We start from the raw sequence: 20,660 nt of genomic DNA on the forward strand, positions 1-20,660 counted from the left end.
TTAAGAGATCATTCAGTTGAATTATATTTCAGGGGCTAGGATGAGACGAATCCTTTGAATGCACTACATAGTGTAGCAGCAGCTTCAACTGATTCTTGCTATGGAACGCGTACAAAGGAACCCTTGTTGTTTGCTTGTGCAGAATGAAAAGCCACCAGGAAACCCTGTACACCATTAATTAGATTCAGCCTGCTGTAATCTTGAAAAATGTCCCATGTTTTTTAACTAGCACTGTGGAAACCAGTGTTTTTTATAAAGTAAACTTTGTTCAACCTAAAGTGTCATGCAAATGTGATGAAAAATACTATATAACCGTAAGCCCTTATCACATGCCAATCATGAACACTGTTGCTGCCAAGAAAAACTAAAAGCCCTGAGTTTAAGAAACTGCCTTACAATTTGCTGTCATACTTTTGTAGTTTCACTTCTCATTGTGCCTGAAAATCAGGGAGATATGTAAAAATGGTAATTGTCTTTGTATTCATTTACCTACAGAATTATTGGAGGCACAGAATAACTGGTTGGTTGACTCCCTTTCAACATCAAGCCCTAAAGGTGAATTAGGGACTTGTCTATTAAAACTGTAAAAAAGAATATACTTGTCATTGCAGATTTGAAATGTAGTTCCTTTGCTCAGCTGCTGTTTTCTCTCAGTGGCAGCTCATGATCAATACCTTCTCCTTTACTGTTGTTGTAGGTAGCAGTAGCTTGCCCCCTATGCACTGAGATTTTAACCATGTTCAAACAATGAGTAGTATCCCAAGCCCAGGCGTGGACAAGTCTGAAACATGGTTTCTTAAAAATAACAAAACAAACAAAAACACACAACCTGTGCAGTGGTTGAGTGAACTGTTCTAAACTGTTTATGCAGGCATTTTCTTAAACCACTTTTAAATGTTTTCTTAGTGTTAAGTTCTATGCCTTCATCAATTTTGGCTGAAGAAACCTAGATCTTGACAGATACAAGAATAACTCTCTAGTGCAGATTGCAACTGCCTTTTTTCTTGGCAGCATTATCCAACTTCTACCATCAGCAATAGCTTGCTACATGTTTCTATGTGTAATTAAATGTGTTGACAGTGATCTCTAAAGCTGCATATGCCTTGAGTCCTGGCTCAGGCCACCTTTCTCCCTTTGCTGCATTGACAGTTAAGTTCAGGTGGGGTTTCCCTAGAAAGCCTTTGATATGAAAGATGGGAGGGTAGGGATAGGGTATTCAGTGGATTTCACTTCTCTCACTTATCCAGCAGAGTTAAGAGTCTTGTTCTTCTGCATATATCAGTACCTATCCCCTATCAGGCTTTCTGTGTATGTGAGGGGAAGGAACTAACTATGGGAGCTTTTAGGGAGAGATTGTCCATAACTCTTGCCTATATGGCCAGGATTTCTTCAATATAGTTATTTTAACAGAAGTGCTCTCAACTTAGTTGGGTTCAAGAGCTAATATGGTATTTCCCTTTTTTTTAACCTTTAGAACCTTCAGTGAAAAACTTAAATAGTTTGTTATGCATGTCAAAAACTTGATGAATTCTGGATTTTTCCCCTCAGATAGCATGTGAATAGCAATATGAGTTATACCTTTAGCTATCATGCGAGAGCAGAAAGATGATTATGTTTTTCCTCCCAAACACTAAGATTTTTGGATAATTGAATCACTAATGGTTTCTGGAAAAAAATCTTAAGCAGTGATGCTTTTGTAAACATCCCTCTTCATTTGCACTATAAAATGTGTGATCAGCAGAGTTCATAGTGCCTATTGCCAAAAAGGATGGGTTCTGGGTAGGAGTGTGATGTTTATTAATCTTGAATTTTGGGCACTGGAAGATACACTGCAGTCTGTGTATATATAATGAATTAATATAAATTCTTCATGATTATTAGAGGAAGTGTCCATTACTGAACTTGTTCTTACAACTGTACATTCAGTAAGCTATTTTAAAACTTAGTGTATACAAAAGCATTCTCTATGTTACTGTGTAACAAACTGTTTAAACAATCTAATTTAAATTGCTAGACTACTTTAAATGTGACAGTAGGGACCTGACAGTATTTTCCGATAGCAGTGAGAAACAACAAATTAAGTGGTACATAAATGAACCTAATTTTCAGCACTTTTCACTGTACTGTTCCATTTACATCAGTTACATGTGCAAGGTGTGCTCACGTTCTATTGGAATTAGAGTTTAAACTGAAGCAGAGAAGTGTATCTTACTGTTAACCCTAATTATGCTGTAAAAATAGAATGGTGCTGTTAGGATTCATATTTCTTATGAGAATTTCCACTGGAGTTAGTCATAACTTTAATTTCTTCTACTTTAAGCATATACACACATACTGTTTCCACCTGAAGCTTCAGCAGGGACTGTTGTAGTTTTAGGAGAACAGGAAGGGAGCAAGGATCCAACATTTATATGCAAGTCTTAATCCTAAAAGTTTCATAATACTAAAAGCATGCCATGAAAGGTTGTTTGGATTTAAGTCCTCCGACAGTGTTTGCAACTAACTGCAAGGGCAATAGTCTACTTAATATCCTCATTCTCTAGCCTCCTCATTGATTAAAGTGAAATGCAGACAAACAGCATAAATAAGGTTAGAGCACTTGCTCTAAGCAATTTTTAGGAACAGTGTTTAATATGGCAGGTCAAGGTCTGAGTAAAAGAAAAGGTAGTGGACTGAAGTACTTCAAGTTTATTTTGTAATAGGAGTGAGAAGCATCACCTTTTTACAAGCCGTAAAAACAAGTTTTACAAAAAGATTTAGGCTCAAAATAAAATCTTGCTCATTGATTAAGCCAAACTGTATTATGGCTTTGTTGGCTAATAAGGATAGATAAACTTAGGATCTTGTCAGGGGCAACAGTAGTGGTTTGATACAGTTATCGATAATGTCGCAGATAGATCAGTTTCTGAGGATGAAATTTCTCTCTGCATAATGGACACTCTGCCTACAAAAAGGAAAGATTAAAGTTACCAAGTGCTAATGAGCCACTTTAAAAAAATAAACAAACATGAGCACATTGGAGGAATCTAAACAAAGAAATGAGTAGCCCCACCTAAACACTAATCTTTCCTTCAGTCTAGTTTTTAGAACAAGATTAACTGTATAAAGCACTATCCTCTATTCAAATTAACTGCACGTAATTTAAATGACCATGTTTTACTAATACAGGAAATGACCTTACTAAGCTTTATAACACATGGTTAATGAACAAGCTGTACATTACAGTGGCCCCTCAAGGTGAACCTTTACTAGCTGTGTAGACAATAAACCCTCTTCAGATACTGCCTCAGGGAAGAACACATGAGAGAACTTACTTGGTTCAGGCAGTAACTGTCACATTAAATGAAAATGCTGAAAAAAGTGACAAGTGTTAAATGCCGCCTTTTGAGAACTTAAACCAAAAAGTCAAGCTACTGGTAAAGATAGATGTAAGCAATTCTCAGAGGGGAGATAAATGAAGGTTCTCTGGTACAATGTGGAAGGGAAGACCACCTAGATTAGGTGAGAGGCTAGTGGTTTACACAAGTGCTCCAGCTGACTTGTAGCTATAGCAGAGGACTGAAGTGATCCTTTCTCTTTCTATAATATGAAATAATTTCCCTGTTTTTTTTATGTCTAATGAAAGACCCAATATATTACCCAAACAACAGTATTTTCCAACAAGTTAAACCATACTTCGTCTTTTTTGGCTGTTCAGCTAGCTTTTAGGTCTCTAGCCTCTAGATAAGATCACTTATGTCTGCATTCTTTAGCTCCACAAGCATGAGAGAGAAAAATACTTGTTATATTAAACAGTTTGCTGGTGCTTCATGAGCAATGAGATCTTAATTCGGCTGTTCATATAACAAATATTGCATGGGCAAATCTTCATTAAAGAGTCCCAGTTAACTAGAAAGCAATGTACTCATTCTGAAGTGAAAAATTTGCTCCATTATTTCAGTTACTATGAAAGGCAGCTTTCAGATCACAAAGTAAATCTGTAGTTGCTGGTGATGACAAATGGAAGCAATTACTAAAATATTAAAGCAAAATAAAGTTAGGATTCTCTCAGTAACACATCCTAATAGTTGCATTAACTCAGCCACGATGCATATCCTGTAAGAATGCATTAAAATAGCTCAACTAGGAGTGTATACATGTGCACTAGAAATGAGTTAGAAAATGCAAAAGTTAAAGAAAGTTCTTATAACAACATTGAGGGTTTTTGCATTCCTGAATTACCCACTACTGTATTTAAGCTCTGGCTGCTATGTAAACATGGTTACTTTACAGGGTTGGGCTTTTAAAAACCAAATTGCTGCAGAGTTGTACTTAAATGGTTGCCAACTACAGAGGCAAAAACTCACAGAAGCTACCCTACAAGCATGTGAAGATGAATGAAAATGGTGTGTTCCAATATAAAATGACAGAAAGCACTAACACAGAACCCTGCAGATTCTATAACAGCCCTAAATGATGTCAGATGAGGTTACATGCACATGAGTACTGCCGCCTGCTGAGGCAGATTGCTCCTACCATGTTAGGCCAGATTCCTAGCCCTTTAAGATGAAGAATTTTTGTGCCATCTACAAGCTAGAATCAACCTCCTTCAGTGGGCAAAACAGTCCTCCTTTGGGAAGTCCATCAAAAGCAGTAGCTCAAGTAGGCTACTATTGCAACACAGTGGCTTGCCCTCTAAGACCACTAACTCCAGAATTGAAATGTCCAGTTAACTACAAACTAATCCAGTTTTCCTATACGCTAAAATACCTTCTCACAGCACATTATGTTCAAGATAATTTTATTTGTAGCTGTACATGAACTCAGACTATCTTATTCACTTAAATCTTCTTCAAAGAGTGCTTTCAAATAACCTATACACAGACTTTGTTCAGTGTGTTATAAGCTAGTTTTGGTTTTTCTGTCAGTGATGCACTCAGTAGGCCAGTAGAGAAAGTTATGTGCCATATATTAGCCAGACTGCTTGAACCATCTGAACATTCCAGGCAGCTTATTGCTATTGTTTGAGATCCATCTGTCATCTTTGGATTTCACTCAGATCTTGTCTTACAAGTGCCATACATCTTTTTTTGGCCATCCATTTAAAAGAAGAAAGTACTTGCTAATGAACTAAGCTGAAAAATGTTTGAGACTGATCCTTAGCAAACAGCCAGTGTGTAAGAGCCATCGTGCATGAACTTTCCTTTGCTCAGACTGTTTACTACATGTTTACTACTCTTAAAACAGAGATAGCTATCACTTTTGCTAGGCTACTGAGCTCAGACACTAAACCCATAATTAGTGCTAGCACAGGGGAAAGATTTGCAGATCCAAGAGACATTAACAACCTATGGCAGAATTACTGTAAGCATCCATGAAAGTGCTGAAGCTCGCATACTATTTGCTCTCAAGATAGAAAAGCTTAGTTATCTTCTAACCTTTCCTGGTTAAGAAGTCAAGAGGATGAGGGGATGAGAAGTTGACTAAGTCTATAGTAGTCTGGAATCACTTAACTTCCAAAAATTTGGTAATACACATTTGATCAGAAATACTTTAAATCTATTTACTTGATTCAAAGTAAGTTGTAACATGGACTTCAAACCTAATGAGGCATTTGTCAGACTGATTTCACTGTGAAATACTACTCACTAAGCTGTCTAGGGAAAGATGCTAGTATTGTACAAAGCATGTCTTTGCCTGTTTATTTAAAACTGCCTCGAATGTGCCACCCACCATTAGGTATGTGGATATCTAGATCTTTGTATTTACAGCTGATTGAAGGTACAAAATTAGAAGTCTTCTGAACAAGTTTTGGTTTTTGGGTTGCACTCTCCATTTGGGACTCTAGGTGTACACTATTGAGTAGGCTATTGAGTGTGAACTTAGTATCTAGGAATTTCACCAGGCTCTATCATCAAGTAGGAGAGCTCAGTCTCATAGGTAGTGAAGTGTTGGATGTACACTAAAAGCTAACTCAGTTGCAGGAAAAGAGGGGTCTACAGCTGAGTTACCATTTTTCTGTTTTGCAAGAGTTGCTCATGTTTATATTGTGCACAGCCATAGAAGGGCTAATAAGGTTTGAAAAGGAATACATGAACAATCGGATTCATGATACCATACTGGACATCACTGAGGGTTAAACTTTCATCTACTGTAAGCAGGTACAGCTCCTGTGGTATCTATGGATGGCACCCGCTTACAGCTAGGCTGAATTTGGCTTTGAGAGGCAGGAGTGCTAGCATTTAGAGGCACTTCTTACATTATCATCTATCTTAACCCTGGATTATCCAAGGAAGAAGTGCTTAGTCAAATACCTGGGCCTGAAAGGCATACTTTTCTATGTGATCAACTTAGCTGCAGTACTGCATTTTCCACCAGGTTTTATGCTCTGGCAGCTCTTTACTTGTAGAGTGCACACATAGGGGGTGGGAGATAAGGCAGGGTTGTCAGAAGGGGAATACAATTAACTGGTTAGGAAAAATTGACATCTGGGGTAGTTGCTCTTCTAAAGGGCCCACTCAACATGATATACAAACAATATTCCCTACTCCAGGATCTCACTTTTCTGAATGGTCATAGGCTATCCTCTGAAGTCAGTGTCCGCATGTAGTAAACTCTGATGCCCAAGTAGCACGGTTAGATCATGCATTGGCCTATTGTAAACTCATTTCAGCACAAATACTTGTCCTGAAAGGCTTACAAAACAAAGGAACCTTTAAGCCACATGGCTAGGGTGATGTGCCAAAGTCAATCAATGGTTGGACAAAACAAAGGATAACTTACAACCTATTACCCACACAAAGTCACCAAACAGCTTTTCCTGTTTGGAAAAGGGTTAAGAACAGATTATGGCTACCATGTAATAGTTTACAAACTATTCTTGGAGCCTGGGAAAGATACTGTTTAACTGACAAGATCAGGAGGGTTGGATCCTTCTCTATGGAGACAGATAATTTTGTAACACGTCAGCTAACACTAAGGCCCGATTTACATCTAAAACTTAAGTCAACCTAGCTCTCTGTAGTGCTCAGGAGCGTGAAGTTTCACTGGTTGACTTAAGGGCCACTGTAGACAGCTAAGTTGACGGAAGCATTCTTCCGTCAACCTAGCTACTGCCTCTCAAGGGTGCAGCAACAGAAAAATCCCTTCTGTTGTTGTAGGAAGCATCTATGCTAAAGTGCTACAGCTATGCCACTGTAACTCTTGTAGGGCAGACATGCCCTAAAATCTCTGAGACAAGCTGCCCTGTGGATAAATGCATTTCCCTGGTCGCATGAAAATACACATTGTTTAAGCTACTATGGACTTAACTGATGTATTGACTTGTTCATCAATTTAGAAGCATGTGTAGAATGAAGTTTATTTTCTAAATGTTTTAATAAGACATTTTTAATTTGTAAATACCACCCTATGATTCATTTACTGGAAGCTTTGCTTTTCATGAAGAAGCTTACCACCATCCCATGAAAGAAGCCACAGCGCAGAAAATTAATCCATAGCAAAATGCAACTATTTAGGACATTAAAAGTATGAGAGGTAGAACAAAATGTTGTGGCCCATGAAAAAGAAGGGTTAACAGGCTGAGTCCAGGATGGAGCTGTCAGCTGTGCCCTACACCACTCCTGGGCTTTTCCAGTTGTACTTATATGGTGGTTTAATATGGACAAATGCTCCCTGGTCTCCAGGATAATACTCAGTTTATGTTCTTGGTTCACTTAAGTAAGGACTGGAACCCTCATCTCAAGATGTAAGTAATGACTAATCCCACAATTTATCGAAGTTCACAGCTTCAATAAAGTTCAACAGCATTTCTGAGTTTGGGTAGCCAGAGCGGTGCTGTAAACACCACACTCAGGTCCTGTTTCCCTCATTACTGTAATGCAGAGAACATTTACACATTTGTTTGCAGTTCAAGTCAACAGATCAGCTTGGCAAGCACAGGCCCCTCCAAAATGTGGATAGGGATTTTGAGTCTTGGAAGCTTCGTTTACTACAGAGCCTGAAAATTCTTCTAGAATAATCATGCAATAGTTCTTCCACATTTTCAAAGCCAACTCTTTCCCACTTACTTTGGTGTTACACCACTCCGTGATGCATTCCCAACAGAACAGGTGGCCACAGGGAGTGGCTGTTGCATGCCTACGTTTTTCCAAGCACAATGTGCATCGGGAACTGCGTATAACAGATTTTTCCTCCATCTGATTTCTGATTGAATAATAAATTGACAGTTAAACTAAAATGTAACAGCCAGAATATGTAAAACACCCTTACTGATACAATGTATGGAAACAAATCCACTTATGCTCAAGAGTTATACACATTCCCCTCATTAAAAACATTTCAGAAATGTCAGTGATACGGACATAGAATGAGGTACAAGGAACACAGTCTGGGATGCCCAAGACAACCTGGACCATAATTCATGCTGTTCTTCTAGTGAAGGGGACAAGGAATAGGAGCACTCGTGTCAAGGAAACACTTTTCTTATCCGACTGTGAAATTATTTGATAATTTAAAAATAGTCTATGAAAAGGTAATTATCTGCTAAAATTGAAGTTTGAGAAAAGTGACAGATGTGCAATTTTGAAAACACCTTTTAGTCACAATTTTTTTAAAATTTTTTTGATGTAACAACAGCACGCAAAATAGCCCAGACACTGCACAGGTGACTGAGAGTGGAGAAAGAGGGACAACACGACACAGGATGCTAGGGGTTGCCCTACATGAGTCCAGGGCCTGACACTAAGGGTCACAGGGAAAGGCCAGTGAGGTGGAAGTGTTGATACACTGCTGCCTGTGTTGTACCTTTCTGCAGTGCAAGTATGTTTCAATCCTGCCCTGAACAGCCCACCTCTGGTTGGAGAAGAGAGTAGTTCAGTCGTCATAACCCATTTAATCCCTGGTGTCAGCTGAGATTTTCAACGAAGTGGACAATTAAAGCCAATTGTGGGGATGAGGGGAGATGTATGTAGTTACATCGACACTGTTTGAAAACCTGTAGTAGTGAGTCAGCCTGACTACTGCCTCATTCTCCAGCACTAAGAACAGCCATGTAGACATTCGGGGGGGGGGGGGGCCTAGAATTCGGGCGCTGAAGCTGAGGGGGTGGGGCTGCAGAGCTATCTACACCGCTTTTTTAGCGCCATAGCTTGAGCAAGTCTGTAGCCATGGGCTCTGAGCCGTTCTGCCAGGGGTTTTAAAATGCAATAAGGTATAGACATACCCTCTGCTACATTTTGCCAGTAGGAGGAGGACTGAGACCAACTATATTTTTACTCACATTAAGTTACAATATTACAAGCTTTTTGGGGCTGGGGCAGTCTTTGTTATATATGTTTGCACAATACCTAGCACAATGGTATCCTGGTTGATGACTGGGCTCCTAGGTCCTATCACATACACACAAAAGAGTTTATAAAATGACAAGGAAAACTTGACATCCAACACGGGAGTCTGGTGAATATTAGAGGTTAAAACTACAGGTGAAAGCAGTAATAAAATGGTTAAATATTTCTAACATCATGCAGTTAAATAATAAAGATACACTGCTCCTATCTAGCTACTGTAATTGAACACATTCTCATTAGTGACAGAAGATGTATAGCAGTTATCTACATAGCGTCCGAAGAAGTCCCTTCCACTACCCTATAGTATTTATGTTACCTTGGTGCTTAGCTGTGAGTGGAGCTCCACCACAGAATTTCCCATTAGTTATAGATAAGAAAATTCCCACACAATTATTCCTGCTTCCACCCCCTTTCCAGCAAGTTAGGAACATCATACTTTGGATATGAGAGGTTGCGGTGTAGTTTCCACTCCTGCCTTGCTCTCTGCCTTTGTTGGAAGCTGTAGATCTGAACACCAACGGTCAGTACAAGATGCAGCAGTGACACTATCCCAAGAAGCTTGTAACTTGATCGAACGCTCTGGTCATCTCCAGGCAATCCTGGAGCACGAAGCTGCATAGTTCACACAGGAAAAGAGAAACTAAATTAATGAAAATGTGACCTTTTAGATGGTAATGAGCCTCACCATCGGTCTGCTAGTACCTCAGTTTTGACCACCTCCTCCCAAAGGCAACACAGTTTTACATTACATTAAGCCACTAGCTTGAAAAAGGCAGTTAAAAATGCAAACATAAGACTACACACATCAGATTTCCCATACAATAGAGTCACACCAGTTAAATACCGATGCTTCCACACATACTAGCAATGAATGCATGTGCCCCAAATATAGTTTTGGCTAGATTCACTTGTTTTCTAGAATTACATTAGGACCTGAACTGGTCTTTAATTAATCTAGATTTGTTAGCAGTGATCAATAAAAGGAAGGGGGGAAACATGACCCCCTCTCATGAATTATTGAAAACTCTCTCTAAAATTATTAGGCACTGCCCAATTTACTGATCATCACAGGCCAAATTCTACATGCCTTTTACATGCAATACTGTTGCTGAAGCCAAAATACTACATTACGTTAAGAAAAGTGTCTTCAATCAACGAATTCTTTAACATACATAAGATATTCCAGTGATCCTTTTAGAGATGTGATAGAAGATGCCATTTATATAAAATACTGCCAGATGCAGCCTACGGAGCAGGGGGATGCATTGCTTGAGGACATACACAGTTTGTGAAAGTGTTTTCTTCTGCTGTTCTGTCAGCCTGCCAATTTGTTTCTGCACCCAGCTTCGTACCAAAGTCCTGCTGCATAGACCATTGCTCTGCAAGGTTGTAGATCCACCAGTTTCCATCTGCAACTCATGTTCCAGATGGATTAATCCTTTGTCCAACAAATAAGGCACAACAGTATGAAGAGAAATCAAAATGGCCCGTCGAAGCAGAGAAGGGATTCTCTTCTTGGAAGAATCAACTTGGACAATATTAACATATTCTTCACCAAGAGTTTGATAACCTGAAAGATAACACGGACAAAAGTAGAAGATGGGTAAACTGGCATTCTTATTTCCATTATTGACACGCCCTGTTAAAACAGATGCTATGTTTAGGAGCGCCAAAGGTGGCTTAAATTTCAGTGCCAAATGATGTGATCATTATGTTTAAACTGTAAATCTTTTATGGACCCAATCCTGCAATTACTCAAACACCAAGCTTACTACCATGATGCATAATTCTTCATGGTACAGGCCCTGTTTTCAGAAAGCACTCTTCCAATAGTTCTGGTGGGAGCAAGATGATAAATGATGGGTTCTTTCACATGGATTTTAAATAAATGCTATGTCTTAAACAAACCAAATATTTAATATCGTATTTACATTTAACAAAAAGAAGCATCTATAAAAAAAAACCCCAAACTTCTAGGACCCGCCCTCCCCCAATTACGTTTACAATACTGACAGCAACCCAGAAGCATTAAACATTTGTAAGCAGGTAATTAACTCAGCCAACAAATAAATCAAAGAAACATTAGAGTCTGTTTTCTCCACACCAGAACGATACCCTCAACCTTCCCCCCCAAACCATGTCAAATGGCTAAACTTTATCAACACTACCTGAAAATGTGGTGAGGCTGAAGTATGCTACATCAGAAAGAAGTTCAATCTCTTTCCTCCATTCCAACCATTTCTTAGCACCTACGAGGTAAGATTAACAACATAAAATTTATTCCAAAAACAGTTTGGATTTAAAACACACCCCAGTGGTGATTATGGCCCAAACTTTGTGGCACTGTGCACCAGAAACACTACTCCGTTTTCATTATTCAAACGAGGAGACATGGCAAAAGGTGAGGAAGGGAGGTAGAAGATGAGGGAGGAGTTTGTTTTGTTTTTAGGTTGAATAACCTGAATAGCCGGCCAGTAACACAAGAATATGATCTTTGCCTTTTAAATGAGCAAAATTCCACTTGCCAGGAATACTTTTAATAAACCCATGAGTAAAGCTCTCATCAGCCTCTACAGTGACTGTTAGGGCTAAGGGGGGCCATGGACTAGCCAGGGCTGGCTAGGCCTCAAACTTTGAAAGGTGACAATAAACCTACCTGGGGTAGAGGGAGAAAACAACAGGTACAGCTCAGGAACTGCACTATGTACAGGGACCAGACCCCCGCACCCCCTCCCCCCCAGCCCACGCAAGCTACCTCTCTAGTGGTGTTCCCCAAGGGTCAGTCCTAGGACCAATCCTATTCAACTTATTTATAAATGATCTGGAGAAAGGGGTAAACAGGGAGGTGGCAAAGTTTGCAGATGATACTAAACTGCTCAAGATAGTTACGACCAAAGCAGACTGTGAAGAACTTCAAAAAGATCTCACAAAACTAAGTGATTGGGCAACAAAATGACAAATGAAATTTAATGTGGATAAATGTAAAGTAATGCACATTGGAAAAAATAAGCCCAACTATACATACAATAAGATGGGGGCTAAATTTAGCTACAACTAATCAGGAGAAAGATCTTGGAGTCATCGTGGATAGTTCTCTGAAGACGTCCACGCAGTGTGCAGCGGCAGTCAAAAAAGCTAATAGGATGTTAGGAATCATTAAAAAAGGGATAGAGAATAAGACGGAGAATATCTTAGTGCCCTTATATAAATCCATGATAAGCCCACATCTTGAATACTGCATACAGATGTGGTCCCCGATCTCAAAAAAGATATACTGGCATTAGTAGAGGTTCAGAAAAGCGCAACTAAAATGATTAGGGGTTTGGAACGGGTCCCATATGAGGGGAGATTAAAGAGGCTAGGACTTTTCAGCTTGGAAAAGAGAAGACTACGTGGGGGGGGGGGATATGATAGAGGTCTATAAAATTATGAGTGGTGTGGAGAAAGTGAACAAGGAAAGGTTATTTACTTGTTCCCATAATATAAGAACGAGGGGCCACCCCATGAAATTAATGGGCAGCAGGTTTAAAACAAATAAAAGGAAGTTCTTCTTCACTCAGCGCACCGTCAACCTGTGGAACTCCTTGCCGGAGGAGGTTGTGAAGGCCAGGAGTATAACAGGGTTTAAAAGAGAAGTGGATAAATTCATGGAGCTTGAGTCCATTAATGGCTATTAGCCAGGATGGGGAAGGAAGGGTGTCCCCAGCCTCTGGGGCGCCTGGCCTTGGCCACGGTCAGGAGACAGGACACTGGGCTGGGAGGACCTTTGGCCTGGCCCCAGTCTGGCCATTCTTACGGTATGTTGTCCCGGCCCACGCGAGCCCCTCACCCGCCAGCCCGTGCAGCGCCGCCCCGGCCCCGCTCCGCAAGCCGCTCCGGTACAACTCATCCTTCTGCCCGCAGCGCACCAGGTGCGCGGGCCCAGCGGGAGCCAGCGGCATCCCGAGCAGCGGGGGTGGGGCCGGGAGGAAACCTTCCCTCTCTCGGCCACCGTCCGCTGTACGCAGCGTCACGAAGATAACGTAGGCCGCTGGCACAGACGACATACGCCTAGGTGGACGCACTGTGCTGGCTTCGCGAGGCGCAGGCGTTGTGCGTCATCTCAGCGCCTCCAAGAGGGGCGGGGCGAGAGCTCCTTAAAGGGGCGGAGCAGGCCGGCGGCCCCAGTCCCACCGCGCTCAGGACCCACAATCCCTCGCGGCGTGTGGGGGACGCGCGCACGTTCCCGCCAGAGCTGCGTGGCAGTGCCCTGGGGGGGTTGCCATGGCGATGTCCCCCGGCATTGCCCACCCTGCCTATCCCCTGGGCTGCGTCGCAGAGACGCCACGGCGCCCGCACGCCGTTCAGGATGGGCCCATGGTAAGGAGGCAGCACGGCCTAAGGGATGGAGCCCTGGACTGGGCCTCGAGAGACCTGGCTTCTATTCCCAGCCCTGCCACTGGCCTGCTGGGTGGCCTTGGGCAACTCCCTTCCCTTCCCCATGCCTCAGTTCCCCCGTCTGTAAAATGGGGATAATGGTACTCTCCTTTGTAAAACACTTAGAGAGCAACGGATGGAAAGTGCTGTAGGAGAGCTAGATATTATTAACCTGTGGTGTCTGGACCTTTTCTGCAGGGGGCAAGTTTGCTGTGACAGAAACCCAATGATGCCAACTTGAAGCGTTCAAAAACCAAGGGTTAGCCTCCCTCCCCCTGAAAAAACATGAGATTTGCTTCAAGAATACACTTTGGGTTCTTTTCCGTTGCCTTCCAGTTTCCGAGCCTCTTGTAGAAGGTGATAGATTGCATCTGATGAAGTGAGCTGTAGCTCACAAAAGCTCATGCTCTAATAAATTTGTTAGTCTCTAAGGTGCCACAAGTACACCCTTTTTTTTTTTTTTTTTGTAGAAGGTGGTTTCTTCAGGGTTTCAAGCTTTTCTCAGCAACCATGAATAAGGCTATGAATTTGACATGGAAGTTTTTAGTAAATTTCATGACAGAGATGTGGGGGGACATGATGAATCACAGAAGGTTGGGGGTATTAGAAACTGAGCCCACCCTGCAGTGGCAGCTCCTGGGGGTTGTAACCTGGGGCACATGGTTGCAACCCCACTCAGGTTTGGCGTCTGCTACTGTGTCTCAATCTACAGGGGGTGGATGGGCCAAATCTGAGTAGTGGTGCAACCACATGTTCCAGGTTATGACACCAGTGGGGAGCCAGGCCTAGCCCTGAGGGATAGGAGCTACTGACACAGGGCAAGTGTGAGGTGAGCTCTTCATGGACTTCATTCAAATTTATGATTACTGTGAACACTGACTTTCATGCCAAAATAGGAGCCTAACTCATGAGGCATAGATACCTACTTCCTTTAAAAATCTCACACGCTCTCCTGATTTTAGGAGCTAGGGCTTTAAAAAAAACCAAACCACTAAATATCTCAAGACTTGTAATAAAATTGCAAGAGTTGGCCACACTGGAAGTGTGGGTAGGAGCAGTGCCCCCTAGATGGGGTAGAATTTTTGCGTGGCTAGGGTTGACCGGTAAACAGGAACTTTTTTGTTGAAAAAATGTGTCCCTTTTTTTCTGAACAAATATTGAAATGAAACTCAGTGTTTGCTGACTATTTTTATTCATGGTCACAGAATTCACAGTGCTACAGAAATCACAGAGGTAAGCCTCTTACAGTGGGAACTGGCCAGGACTTCAAACTACAATTAGAAATTCTCTTATCCAGGCATCAGCAGTTGGCTTAACAGTGGTGCAGTTTTTCAGCATCACGCTGCATGCGGGAAGATTGCAGAGCAGAGCACGTATGTATACTGTGCATTGCTCAATGCCGTGATATTGGCATAACCAAATGTAGATCCATGCAGTTGCACAAGCATGCCCTTGTATCCTTCATAAATAATTTCTTTCAGCTGTTGTGTGGACAAATTGTTTCCTGAGCCCAAGTCTCACTCATTGCGTGTGAACTTTACATCTCTCTCTGTTTTGTGATGAAGAATTTTTTATTAATTTTAATAAGTCCGTTAAAACCTTCCTTTATTATGTGTTTTTTAAGTCTAACTCATTCAGACTTGTGGCTTGGCAGCCCTGCACTCAGTCTGGGCAATGCTGCACATCTTCAGCATAGCTGTCAGAGCAGCACTGGCTATTAGCTCCTCGCATTCACAAAGACTTGATTTAATGACAAACTTAAAGAAGAAAAAACCTATAAAAAAAACCTGAGGCTAGTTGCCTGAAGCTGGTTACTTCTGCTGGCAGGCAAATGATCCATCAGGAAAGCTCATTTCAGGACTCAGTTCACATGGATTGTTCCTCCACCCCGTCTACTACTGGTCCACTCAACATTACTGCATTAAATGTGCAAGCAGCTAGAAGAAATTTACAAAGATCCTGATCTCTGAAGTGCTGGTGTGCAATGCTTCAGAGGCCGGTTTTGTGGTTTTACTTTAAAGATGAATTCCTGTGTGGCCTAAAGAGATCCAGTCCTTGCAGAATATAGTGTCTTTCTCTGACCAGGCTTCAGGGCTGTTTGTCTTCAGTAAACACGCATTTGCCATAGTGCAATGCCTGAACCATTTCTCTACGTGGATGATTCATTGATGAAAGACAGCACTTGGAAAGAGACAGAAAGATGAGTGAACATCAATGTTACAATGTTAAAATTACCAGCTTTGCTGATAAATTACCTTCCAAATCACACATAATCCCTGGTTTGCTTACTGTGGGGACTTGAATAACTGTATTCTGCTAGACAGAGTCCAGTAAATCTTGGTCACTATGATTTATTGGACTCTGCAGGGAAAATGTTAAACAAAAAATCAACCAGCCTCATGTTACACATTTTGAGGCTGATGGTGGTGTGGACAGTATGATGTTTCTACAATATGCACCTTACAGTCAAGGTCCTTTTTCACAAAGGAAACAAAATAGCAATATTTATTCTTTGAAAAACTCATAAACTACAATTATAAATCTTGAAACCTGATATAGCCGTGTTATTTGCCAAACTGTGTTTGTGCTTTTCTTCTGAACAGATTTTAAAATTGATTAAAATGAGATTATAAACTAATGTAAAAGTTCCACTTTAAGATTCTGTATTTATGTGTTTCCTCTGTGGTTCCACATCTATTTGGTGAATGGATAATTTGCTAGTTGCAATTCAGGTTACAGTGAAACCTACTGTAATAGTTGCTTATCAAAATTCAAGGGTTTTTTAGGATACCGGAGGTAACAGCTTCTGCACACACAGGCAGGACTCAAACTTCTTACCAATCCCCTGATCAGATACAACAATGTAATATCAAAACAAGACAACAATTTGGCACTAAGATACAGTACCATCTGTTGGTGGAGGCACCATCCACGCTAATCACTACATTACACTATAATACACTCGGGCTATGCTGCACACCCCTGGCAGAGGCACGTAGGGTATATATAGCTTCATGCCACAGTGAAAAGCAAGCTGTGGTGTGTAGCTACATATGTCAGTGAAAGGCTCTGACAGTGGGGAAAGGCTCCAGTGGCTGCCTGCTGCTGGAGACATTTCCTAATGCCTCCCCTGCCACAGTCTTTCCACACTGTTGGAGCCTTTCCCCATAGCAGGGAAAGACTCCAGCAGCGAGGAGACAGCGGGACACTACACTGCTAAAATATCCTGAAGAATCTCAAAGCACTTAACAAACTGAGGCTTTGTCAACACTTAAAACACTACAATGACACAGCTGCAGCAAAGTGGCTTTGCTGCTCTAGCGCTTCAGTGTAGACACTCCCTGTGCTGACAGGAGGGGTTCTCCCATTGGCATAGGCAATCCACCTCCCCGAGGGGCGGTAGTTAGCTCGATGCAGGGCATAAAATCTTACACAGTATTTTCCAGAGCCACGCACCCCCAACATGCTAAAAAAACTCCAGTGGGGTTGAAAATATTTACCGGAGCTGTAGCACTGTCCATGTGCGGATTTAGGTCAGCTTAACTACTTTGCTTAGGGCTGTGGATTTTTCTCACTCCTAAGCCAGGTAGCAGGATCAATCTAATTTTCTAGTGTAGACCAGCCCTCAGGCTCTTTCCAGCAAATACACATGGATTTGGCTTTACACTGAGTAGTCCCACTGAACTGAGTGTAAATACTTGTGTGTAAAGTTAATTGCTTGTGTGTTTGCAGGACTGAGGCTTTAGCAAACTGAAACACAAAAAGTGCACACTGATCATGTTATTCACCACCTTTGGCATAGAAGGTGAGAGCTATTTAATGGCTGACAGTTACAGTATCTGGTCTAAACTGCTGTGTCGTGGATCTCACTGAAATTATATGGGGAATTTTAGGAAGCAGAGTGTAATTACACAGATTGGAATTCTGCCAAGACACTGGAGCTAACTCCCTGACTCTTACAGAAAGTGCCATGTTCACATTTCCAGGTTAACGTTTGAAAAGGTGCATCTGAAAATCTCTGGCACTGGCTATTTTTTTACTGAATTGTTGGAAGGTGGGTATCCAAACTGCAGGGTGTGCACGGCTGGTTGATCATGTCATCCTGGCTTGTTCTGCTTCTTTCCAACGGCTACATCTAATTGAAGGATTGCCAAAAATATTTTAAATAGAAGGCTCTTTGGGACAGTGCCTCTTGTGTGCTACCACCAGACAAATTATACGTAATAGTACTTTCTTAATATTCCCTTCCCATGGCAGCAATTGATGTAGTTGCAACTAGGATTTTATGTGATCATGTGTGGGAGGGTATGTGGCCCACTCAGAGGTAGATGGGTGGGGAAACAGCCATGAAACAATCTTGCTATGAAGATAAGGGCCACACTGAGAAAAAGTTTGAGAACGCCTTCTCTAGAACAGTGGTTCCCAAACTGGGGTTCGCGAAATGTTACATGGGGTTCTCAGGAAAAAAATTCCCTAATGGCAGACAGAGCTGTCCCTAGGGACCCTGGGCAGCATGGAGCCAGCAGCCCGGAGCCCCTGGACTTCCGAGAGCTAAGCAGATCAAAGAAAGCATATCTATCACACTGGAAATTTAAACTTCAGGACTCCATATAAGAAATGGAAAGGGAGGTGGATATTTTTTGCTGTTTTTAAAATTAAATAGGCAGCTAGTATTGTTTTTAAAATTATTATGAAGAACAAGTTTAAGCTTTGTTGTAACGTGCATTGTTTGCCTGGACTGCTCAAGACCTGAATGCTTATGTAGGAGGAACTCTTTGAGTTGGCTTCTTGATTCTTCATGCTGTTTCACATCTGATACTCCTTGATGAAACATAGGAGCCTTTTTCTTATAACAGGCTTATTCAAAGTGATACAAGCTACAAAAGTGAGATCTGGGAAGAGTGTTGTTGTTTTCATAATGTACTAAAAATACTGTAATGATAAATAATTAATCATAAATAGTGGTAATAAGCATGTCATAAAAACAAATTTTATATTTTCAAGATCACTGCTTTTATAATTTATACTCAGGTAAAGGAGACAATCCCTGAAATATTCATTTTTAGGAGGGAGTTCGCGAGACTTGACATGTGAGTGAAAGGGGTTCACAGGCTGTTAAGGTTTGGGAACCACTGCTCTAGAAGAACTGTAGGTGGGGTACTTGCCTCAAATAATACAATATCTAGGTTGGTCAGTATTTTGCAAACAGCACGGCCTCTCTTCACTGCTCCTCCTTTGCCAGAATAGATCCTTACTGAAGGCAAGAACCATCAGGCACTTATTATCTCAGCCTTTGCATTCTTGGCACGTCACTGCAGTACTGCTAACCCCAAACATTAAAAACAATGAGTCTGCACCCCAAAAACCCTGAGATTGGTTTAAAAATTATGATCTTTTTAAATAATACTTCTGGAGTTCTTTTTATTTATCCTCTTTAGGCTGCACTCATGTCATTTTTTTTCTGCAACCACGAAGGCTAGAAACTTCCTTTTTTAAAAAAAAATGGAAGCTGAGACTCCCAGGCAATCTCCTGATATCAACTGCTGGGTTTTTAAGAAAAACACCAAATATTTCAAGACTCGTAATAAAATCATGAGACTTGGCAACACCATAGCAATAATTCCTAACATTTTAAACACTCAACAAACAATGCTCCTAATTCATCCCTGGTCTAGTTCTAGTGTGATGAATTTGGCCCCTCCTCAGTTTAATCCTCAGACCATCTCTGAGAGGTGTTTGGTATGTACCTTGTGCAATACTTTCCTCCAGCAACCAAAGAGTTAATTATCTCTTGACTCAGTTGCACATGGGTCAGTTAGAATGCTAGGTGTCTAATGGGCCTAGGGACAGACACACAATGATAGGTTGTTGGAGCTAACATGCTAGCTTTCAGCAGGGTCTGACTGAAGCTGGAGACTATGCTAGAATGACAAGCTGCTAGAAAAAGGGGCTGGAGGTTGCTTCGAGTGCCGTGTTTCTCTCTCCTAGTCCCTTTTTGTGTCTTATATTGTATGTGCCATTTATTAAAGAAATCTTGAGTGAAGGCTTTTAGTGATCTTTGTAAAAGTAGGCCGGTATCATTCACTCTCAATTTGACAGATCGGGAGGCTGAGGCAGGGATCCTAGTCATGACTATGGCTTCTAGATGCTGCAGTAATACAAATAATTAAGTGACTTCCCCCGAAGAATCAGTGTGAAAGCTGGAATTATGGCCCACAAATTCCTGGCTCCTAGTCATTTGATCAGACCTTTCCGAGACACATCTCTCCAGTTTCTATAAAACTGAGAAGAACTGCAGGCTGCTGAAGGGCATCGTTTCAGCCCTTACTCAGAATTTTGCTTTTCTTGTGAATTGAAGTTGAGCTCAAATAATATTAGGTAATTGTTGGTGAGTTTTTGCTTTTGGTCAGTGAACTTAGTTCTTTTTAAAAATAGTACTAAAAGGGGTAGAGTGAGAGAAAGAAAAATGTATGTAACAGCAGCATGAAGGCTGACATTTCTTACAGTCTATTATGTATTCATTAATTCAGCTCATAAGGGACCGTAATCTTCACACTTCTGTGTAAAGTGGCTAGCATTTAGCTGGTGCTATATAAAAATAATTATTTGACATTTTATATTACTACAGTGCCTAAAAGTTCCAGTCAGGAATACGCAGGGTGCTGTAGGTTTTGTGTGTGTGTTATGTTTGGTGTGTTCTCTGCATCAGTCGCTCAGCTTTAAGGGTGAACTCATTAATGTTTGGTTTCTGAGTAACAGCCGTGTTAGTCTGTATTCGCAAAAAGAAAAGGAGTACCTGTGGCACCTTAGAGACTAACCAATTTATTTGAGCATGAGCTTTCGTGAGCTACAGCTCACTTCATCGGATGCATCCGATGAAGTGAGCTGTAGCTCACGAAAGCTCATGCTCAAATAAAT

The 20,660-nt window shown here is 41.3% G+C and overlaps 1 protein-coding gene across 3 annotated transcripts; it reads right to left on the bottom strand.

Annotated features, from left to right (window-relative positions):
• Positions 1–681: 681 nt before the first annotated feature.
• On the bottom strand, positions 682–13,413 carry PEX10 (peroxisomal biogenesis factor 10). Of its 3 annotated transcripts, none has more exons than XM_073316849.1 (6): positions 13,123–13,413; positions 11,495–11,575; positions 10,679–10,896; positions 9,763–9,938; positions 8,049–8,184; positions 682–2,944 (listed from the first exon to the last, which is right to left on the bottom strand). In XM_073316849.1, the coding sequence occupies exons 1-6, from the start codon at positions 13,370–13,372 to the stop codon at positions 2,876–2,878; spliced, it is 930 nt and encodes a 309-aa protein (XP_073172950.1). In that variant the 5' UTR covers positions 13,373–13,413; the 3' UTR covers positions 682–2,875. The 3 variants fall into 3 exon arrangements, with proteins under 3 accessions (XP_073172950.1, XP_073172948.1, XP_073172949.1); XM_073316847.1 differs by having other exon boundaries at positions 10,499–10,896; XM_073316848.1 differs by having other exon boundaries at positions 10,499–10,896; positions 13,156–13,411.
• Positions 13,414–20,660: the final 7,247 nt, after the last annotated feature.

The sequence above is a fragment of the Lepidochelys kempii genome, chromosome 18, assembly GCF_965140265.1.
Source record: "Lepidochelys kempii isolate rLepKem1 chromosome 18, rLepKem1.hap2, whole genome shotgun sequence".
In the NCBI taxonomy this organism is placed as follows: Eukaryota; Metazoa; Chordata; order Testudines; family Cheloniidae; genus Lepidochelys; species Lepidochelys kempii.

Bases quoted from the DNA above. Each gene is read 5' to 3' on its own strand.
- PEX10 (XM_073316847.1), bottom strand. From the start codon at position 13,372: ATGTCGTCTGTGCCAGCGGCCTACGTTATCTTCGTGACGCTGCGTACA. The intron at 11,576-13,122 runs GTAAGAATGGCC...CTTACCTCGTAG, and splicing joins GTGGGCCGGGACAACATACC to GTGCTAAGAAATGGTTGGAA. The intron at 8,185-9,762 runs GTATGATGTTCC...TTATTCAATCAG, and splicing joins CGCAACCTCTCATATCCAAA to AAATCAGATGGAGGAAAAAT.